The following is an 8191-nucleotide window of genomic DNA, read 5'->3' on the forward strand; positions in this document are numbered from 1 at the left end:
GTTAGGTGTTGAGGCTGAAAAACGCGACACTTATTTAACTGGACTTCATCTGCAACCTCACGTAGGATTCGATGGCTAGGCGTGTAGCTACTTGTAGTAAGCTCTTTAATCCACTTTAAAAGTGTCTTTTCTTCAACGGCACCATCATACTGGCGACCCCCGTGGTTAGAAACGACAATGCCTGGACGCCTGCCTTGACTGCTAGCTCAGCATCCTCTATCGATTGAATGCCTAAGAACGATAAGAGTCAGTATGACTCCATCAAAGGCTGTTATAATTAATATATGAAACAGCAAGGCAAACCTTTTAGGACAATAGGGCCATCCCAATGTTCCTTTAAGAACTTAATATCTTCCCACGTGTGGCTGTGGCCCGAGAATACTGTCTTTTCCCATCCCATACAGGCATTCTGGAAATCATCCTGGATAGATTTTCCCTTGCCTGGGCCGTCTTTCCATTTTTTCTGAAAGACTGGATCTGAAAGGCAAATAGCGTCGCCAATTCCAAGGTAAAAAGGAACGGATGCGTTATCTAGGTCTTTTGGCCGCCAGCTGAGAGCCCAGAGATTAAGCGTGACCACGAGTGTTGTAAATCCGGCACTTTTTGCTCGTGAGAGCATAGAGATCGTGATTTCATTGTCTTTCATTAGGGGGCCAGTACGGCTGGAACCAGCGGGACCCCGAGCGGGACCCCGATCCCGATGTCTCCGCGATTTCCTCTGGCGTGGTCGAGGACCCAGTTGACATAATGTACGGCACCGAGCAATTGGCAGCTGCCCGTGCGACTGCACATTCTCCCTCGCTAGTATCAGTCGTTAGCCTTGGATAATCCTCTTGGATATGGAATTTTGGGGTTCGCTACTGGTGGAACTGTATCACGCAAATTAGAATTCTGTATCAACCTCAAGAAACCTAACTTACAATCTTGTTCACGCCCACCGGAGCAACCAGTACAAGGCTAGGATATTTGGACCCAAAGAGCTCAACAGAAAGATCACGGATCGTGTTATCTTGGAGCATGCGGGGGATAATCGACCATTTTCGGAAAGCTGCTCTATTGGCATCCATGGTCTCTCCTGCACCAGCAGCTCCCGCGATATACCCATAACTACTCGCAGGCAAGGCTTCTTTGGCGGCTTCTTCCCATTTGCGAGGGTTTGTAGTTAAGATTAGCCTATTACCTTTGAGCCCGTCAAGATATATCTTTGTTGATAACTACCATAGTTTGGCTGAGAACTGTGTGACTCGTGATGAGGCATGATTGTTACTGTTCTACAGACCTGTAGCGATGTGCCCCCGAACGAAGGAATATACGACTGTGTTAACTGGGAGATGAAGGTTATGCTAGCACACGCAAAGTGAAAGATGAAATGTGAGAATAATTATATCTGCTTTTATTAAGCTCGTCGATGAACTTGGTGGAAAGTCATGATAGTCTGTGTCCCACGCATTTCATTTCTACTCAACGTTAATGCTAACACGACGCCCTGGCTGTAAAAGCTGAGAAACGTAGTGCTTGTGAAAGGTGGCCCCGCCTAGTCTCGCACCCTTGGTGAATCATATTTTTATATTCGGTATCAAAGTAAATATTTCATGCCGTCGCAGTATTACTTACCTAGATGGGTTTGTTCCGGTTGCTGGGGTGAACCACGTCTGTAATCCGTAGAATGGCTCTGCGACCCTAACAAGGGTCGACAGTTCAAGGAACGGCTCTGCCTTAACTGCAATAAACTAGGCCATTTGACTAGAGACCGGAAGCAGTTTTAAAAATAAAACGGCAGACAAAAGTTTGTTAACTAATTTATGATGGAATCACTATGTATACATAGATTATTACTAAGACCGACGTTCCAACTTCCTCTCCTCCCTCTAAACGCCTTCGCTCAGTAAAAAACCCAGGCAAGTTATTGCGTTACCCATATACACACACACCACCAACTTCATGATAACCGTTGCTTCAAATACGACATATATTTAACCCCTTTTCAGTACAACCCCCCCAACTGCGCCCCTACCCCAACTTGAGTATCATTTCATCCGCCAACCGTCAAGAAAGTAAATTCTGGAGTGAAGGACTGGCACTCGCGCCACCGTTCACCCGACGACTAGGAGCATTGTTCCCATTGTGATTTATAGGTTCACGACTGATTTGAGGGCCATCCCGACGTGCCTGCGGGCTCTCATGGGGCCCGCCAAACGCTTGACGATACGGCGAGTGAGTTCCATGTGGGAATGAAATTTCCAAAGCTCGTGGGGGAGGACCTCCGTTGGTTAAGTGTTGCGGGGGTGACGGTGCGTACGGCGCGTACACGCCATGCTGTATCGGATGAATACCAGCGGCAGATTTATGTGGCGATGAGGGATAGCTGCTATTTGCTACTAAAGGCAATGATCCGTTTACATGTGGTGATCGTGGAATTATCGCGCCTGGTTGACGTGCCTGTGTCTGACCGGGTAGGTGCTGGCTGATTATCGGAGGCCCTCTCGGCGAGTGAGAGCCGTTACTGTACTGCCTTAGGGCGATATTTGAATTCTGAGAGGCCGGGGATGCGCGGGACCAGTCCCCGTAACCGCTCGTTGGTGGATATGCCGAATGGCCCCACGGATAGCGAGATCCCGAGTGCATATGGGTTGGTGGCACAGGAGGGCTCGCTAGCGTTGACGAGGCAGACACAGGTATAGAAGGCGGTAGGCGTGGCTGGGGTGCATCGTTATCCACCTTTGGAGCTGGTATGGCTGGCGAAGTTTGGGGCTTCTGAACTTTATTCCAATGACACTTGTGGCACTGGAAAAGCTCCGGAACATTGTTGGGCGGCCTCTCGCACAATGCGGCCGCAGCCAAAGCAACCTGCTGCTTAGGGTTACTTCCCAAAATGGCGTTGCCCAGGTCCTTGGAAATATCATCTAGTTGATTATTGGAGGGGCGGTGTTCATAAAGCTGTTTCAATGGCCCAGGCCTCGTAACGGGCAGTGCTGGATATGGCCACCACTTTGGACTCACATCAACCCCACAAGTATCACATACTTTCGCGGGCGATTTGAGGTACGTGGGAGCCTCGAGTGCCTCAGCAGTGCTCGTAGTTTGCGTGTCTTCAGGTTTAATATTCGAAATAGAGCCTCTGCCGCTGCTGCTTATAACGGTTGTAGAAGCTCGGCGGTTGGATACCGTCGAGGAAGAAATGGGAACTGCAGATATCTTGGTTGATTGATTGACCAGCGTCGCTTTGCGTACAGTCCCTGTTAATGCTAGANNAGGGCAGTGGTCCTTGCACCAAACCGCAGCTGTCATGGCACCCGATTCGCCATTGATGTTCACAATGTTTACATGATCTCTGCGAGAGCCTTTGACAGGTGATATATCAAAGCCCAAGACATACCCTGCCTGATGGGAACACTCTACATGGACTATTGCTAGTTAGCACAGCGATAAAAAACTAGAGGAATTGCTTACCAGGAGCCCGGCACGACAGGCAAGCCACACAGGCCCCGTTATTAGTTTTACATATCTTACAAGTCTCGTCATACCTAGCGGAAGGAATTGAAGGGATCCCCTCAGAGCGTTCTAAGGCCTTGCCTTGGCCAAATTTGACTTCTGGTGTCCAAACTGCACAGGTAACATGGACCCAGTTGTTGTTTGCTGTTCTTTTCAAAGGTTCTCTTGGAATAATCGGACGGTTCATCTCCTCTTGCTTTTTCCTGTAAAACTCAGCCGCTTTGATTGCAAGTTCTCTCTCCACGCGGTCCTTTTCCCGGTCTTTGTCGTTCTTTTTCTTGTGCGAGGGTTTTATAGGCTCCAAAAAGTCCTGCGGTGTTGATTCGATAGGGCACAACATGCATTTATATTGCTTTAACTAGTTAGTAAATAGGCACAGCAGGAGGTCCGGTGGTGTAACTTACAATAGAAACTTGTGGATTTCGGTCATTTGAGCACATATCGCAGGTCCATTTGGCTGATCCCCGAGAGTCCGCGGCCACACCATAACAATTTCGGTGCACGGTCATTCGACACTCTCTACAGGAGAGACGTTGGCCTGCCGGCTCCATCTGCAAACAAATTGCGCAGGGAAGAGATTTTTGTTTAGGAATTTCCGGGACAGGCGGTGGAGCAGGTGGTTTTTCTGGCGCTTTCTTCTTCTGCTGGGCAAGCGCAGGCCCAGAGCCAGGATCGTGTGGTGCCGAATCAGTCTGGTCTCTTTCGCTATTGCTCTTTGGTTTTTTTCGCGGGGCCTCCTGGACTGCTGCTACCAGAGAAGCAGCCTGGGGCGCAGGAGTTCCATTTGAAGGAGTGTTGGCCGTATCTGTATTATTCGCCGTCCAACTGAGGTCGCTCAGATGGAATTCCCTCAATGGATCCTCTGCCTTCCGCTTATTAGACCGACCACCTTGGGAAGCTTTCTTGCCATGGTCATCTGTGTCTTCCCATTGCACCGCATACCTTCGCCATATCACCGCGCAGCTGAGGCAAAGGGCTACGGTCAATTGCGTATTGTTGTCCTTGCCAACTACTTTGTTTGTCGGGTCAGCTGCTACGGTGGTTCCAGCTGGTGTCCCAGGAGCGCGCTTCCATTGCCGAGAGTTGCGCGTCGAACAGAATTTACATTGAAAGCCTCGTTTCTTTTCCTTGGCCTTCTCGTTGTCGAAAGCTGAATCGTCTTGGTCATCAGCAACGTCATCTTGTAACTTGCCCGCGTTAACTTCAACCTTCTTAGCCTCCTTTTTCCCTTTTCGGCCCGCGTAATTGCCCCAAACCTGCTTTCCACGCTCGGTTTTCTTCCAGATGTAATAGAACCGAACTATATTCGCAGCGCTGACGGTTTTAACATGCTTTTTTACGCTATGCAGCTCGGAGCCAAATTTGGCTACGCCATCCTCAAACTTTTTAACCTCTGTCGGTGTCAGGTCGGGTTCTTTGAGATCCTTTCTTTCCACCTTAGCCAGTTCTTTCAACGCCCGATCAACATCGAAACTTGCAGAGTTAAGTATACTCAATGCTTTATCCAAGAAGTTCACCGAGTAGGCCCTGACGCCAATTTGCTTGGCAATATCTTCGCTGCTCTTGAGATACGCGTCAATCAATGCCTCATTGTCGCCGGTTTTTGCCACGTCTTCAGTTGCCTCGGGTTGGAAGAGTAACTCAGCCGTGCTATTCGAACTTCCTCTGGCATGGTCCTCTCCTCGATGGACGTACCCATGGGGTTCGTCCATGACCCATTTGGGCCGCGTTTCCCTCGCTAGTTTTTCTGCTTCGAGCGCGATGATAGTTTCCTTGGAAAGCTTCGCATCTTTCTTATGGCTTCCCCCCTTCATATACTTTCTTTTGACCTCAATTGGTTTAACAAGTTGTATGGGCCTGCCAGGCCAGGTCGGTACATTTGCCTGGTGTCGTGGCCCGAGGCGAGAGCTTGCACGGGGATAGATGCGATCGTCGTAATCCAATGCATCCTCGACCTTGCAATGCACCCCTAGATAACGGAAGGGCCATAAACTTGCTTGATAAATCTGTTCCTCAGTGCCAGGGTGAATCGGTACATCATCTTCCACTGATCCAACAGGACTGCTGCTGCCCGTGCTTCTTTCAGTGCCATGAAGTAATAAATCTTCATCTTCATCGTCCATCATTTCATCGTCTTCAGCATCGGCGCCTGTATCCGCAACATTGGGGGTATTCCTTGCCTCCAACTTTCGCTCTTGGGCGCGACTGCAAGGGCCACATGCCCAAGCAAACCCGCGCGATGGTTTCTTCAGCAATGGCGGCCGTACACAATTCATATGGTATGTCTGATGGCAGACTGCACAATCGACGGAATTGTTACTATGCATTATTAGTTATAGCAACCTGGTTTACCGGTCTTTAAAACATACCTTGCACAGAACCCATTACACCTCTTACACGACTTGACCGCACTGGTCAATTCTTTCCCCCTCCCAGATTCTACCAGTATAAACTTCCATCGATCATCAAGAACCGTCTTCACCTTGGCCGGGACATTTACTACCTGTCGTGTAGGTATTACCTCGTAATATCGGTGGATATATCGGTCGAAGAGTTTTTCGTACCAGAAACAATTCTGCGTCCTCCTGTACTCGTCCATATTCTCCACCTCTGTTTTGTGCTTTATTTGGCACAGTCCACGGAGGGCGGTCAGAGGGCTGATATCAGAGTGCATGGACGCGAATACCTGTCGCGTATCATTCACCTTTCGTCCGATATCCTTTGGTCGATAATACCAGTTCATTCTCACGGCATCAACAGGCTTCGTGGAGTCATTACTCATGTGGAGAAACTCCATGATTCGTCCGAGGTAATAGGGCTCTCCAGGAGGCTCGCATACCAGATAAACATGGTCTATTGTGAAATTAGCTACGCACTTAAAAAATGCCTAAGAACTTTGCATGATGAACTGTACAGCTACTTACCATTTATGCCCAACGTTGTGCCATCGTCAGCGATGAGCTTGCCATTTTGGAGGCGCGCCCCGCAATTATCGAAGCTCAGCATAAATGACTCTTTATATGCCTGGGAATTCTGCGGTAAAGTTCCTTTTCCCGTTGCCGTGGCCATGCCCATGTTTCCAGTGGTGTGATTGCCATTCGGAATACTCGATGTCGGGTTTGTAGTAGCTTTGCGCTTTTTGGAAGGTTGCGTCGGATTAGCCCCCGGAATGTTGGCTGAAAAGGTCGAGGTTCCTGGTATATGGTCTTTTGGCACCAGCTGCGCAGCGCTGTTCGGATCCGGCACTGTCCCAGTTGTTTTTCGACCGGTTGCTCCTGAAGCGGCAGATTCCAACACGTTTGGTCGAGCGTCCAAAGAACGAGCAGATTTCCGGGCATCATCTTCCTTTACAGGAGGCTGAATCTCAAACTCCATATCCATCTCTTTATCTTCTGCGTAGTTTGGTCGAGACACGCCCGCCCTGTTTCGGGATCGCGTGCCGTAAGGCGCGGCGGCTGAAGCCGCATCTTTCGGCGGCGGACTTGATGATGAAGCTGGAGGCGCAGTTATCTGCGGCGGAGGTGGATTTGTATGCGCCTTGGCTACTGTGTTAGAGGCGTCGGAGCTATCTAGAGGTATGGCAGCGCTGGACGGCGCACTTTCGATGGGTTCGGTGGATTGTTTTTGTGGTCTCCCAGAGCTATCGCTATCCGCGCCACCGACTGCTGCGGGGGGATGCGAAGGAGTCTCCATTCCGATTTGACTGTCGTCCGGGTTAGACACAGACATAGCTGCGTCCTTGTCGTCGCCGCTTGTCGTTGTGTGCAGTGTGGAGGCCGGTTGCCTCTCCCATCAAGAGTTGCACTTTAATCCCTTTTAGCGTCTCTGTGACTGTATAAAATTCGGCCCATCAGGTTTAAATATCAGTGTTGAGCGCGACTTTGGTGAAAGATGCTCCAAGAAGTGGTTGTGGCGTAGTAATTGAGCAAACTACGTTGTTCCCTTCCTCATCCAACATAAACAGCATAGGATATGGCGGCTGTAGCAATGGGGCCAGATGCAGAATCTATGTATCTTTTGGTGTCTGAATAGCTTCACGTATGAGCACAAATGGGCGAGTGGTGTTAAGATGTGGGCGCGAAGAGATTCGCGACTACAACAAAGGAACGGATGTCCGTGTGGAATGGAGTCAGACAAGGAAGGAGAGTGAAAGACAATGTAGTGAGTGTCTGAGGAACGAGACGAGACGAGACGATGCGGCCGGCGATGCCTCGCTAAACCAGGCTGGCTGGCTAAGATGGCTCCAAACCTTACCATCGGAGTGAGATGGCCTCTCATTGGGTGCAGCTTAGTATTTTTACTCCTGTATCAACATTCGTGTGTACAATAAACGATCGAATGATATAAATATCGGTAGAAATATTCGACAAAGTAAACTACAGACCTAATCTGAGAGGTTGCTGAGGGCACGCATACAATTTGTTATAGTAATAGTAATCTTATGGCCAGCCTTTATTTTTACTCGGGCAGTATGATAAGAGTGAGTGAGTGAGTGAGTTGAGTCTAGTTGTAAAATGTAATTCAACAGAGAATGATCCAAAGCCGGGATCCGAGAAACAAAGCCAGCCTATGCTTACGGGTAATCCATTGGGATCCGTGGCCGTTGTGAGCCAGAATTTCAGTTGTTTCGTCGTCGTCACACTGGGGGCAGGCTAGGCTGTAGTGGAGTTGTTGGTATTGCGGATTTGGCGAGGTATGC

The 8191-nt window shown here is 49.3% G+C and overlaps 2 protein-coding genes across 2 annotated transcripts; both read right to left on the reverse strand.

Moving 5' to 3' along the window:
* Positions 1-150: 150 nt before the first annotated feature.
* On the reverse strand, positions 151-1067 carry VE01_10060 (uncharacterized protein; the record flags this gene model as incomplete). The annotated part of the gene is made up of 5 exons (XM_018279467.1): positions 151-231; positions 304-599; positions 661-801; positions 862-869; positions 921-1067. Coding segments are annotated over 5 exons (673 nt in total), but the record flags the coding sequence as incomplete, so codon positions are not given.
* A 707-nt stretch (positions 1068-1774) lies between these two features.
* On the reverse strand, positions 1775-7221 carry SNT2 (putative PHD type zinc finger protein with BAH domain-containing protein; the record flags this gene model as incomplete). Its single annotated transcript, XM_018279468.2, has 6 exons — positions 1775-3236; positions 3294-3404; positions 3511-3844; positions 3897-5811; positions 5862-6345; positions 6417-7221. The coding sequence occupies 6 exons, from the start codon at positions 7219-7221 to the stop codon at positions 2047-2049; spliced, it is 4839 nt and encodes a 1612-aa protein (XP_018125865.1). The 3' UTR covers positions 1775-2046.
* Between the last annotated feature and the right edge of the window lie 970 nt (positions 7222-8191).

This window comes from Pseudogymnoascus verrucosus (assembly GCF_001662655.1).
Source record: "Pseudogymnoascus verrucosus strain UAMH 10579 unplaced genomic scaffold scaffold_68, whole genome shotgun sequence".
Taxonomy (NCBI): domain Eukaryota; kingdom Fungi; phylum Ascomycota; class Leotiomycetes; order Thelebolales; family Thelebolaceae; genus Pseudogymnoascus; species Pseudogymnoascus verrucosus.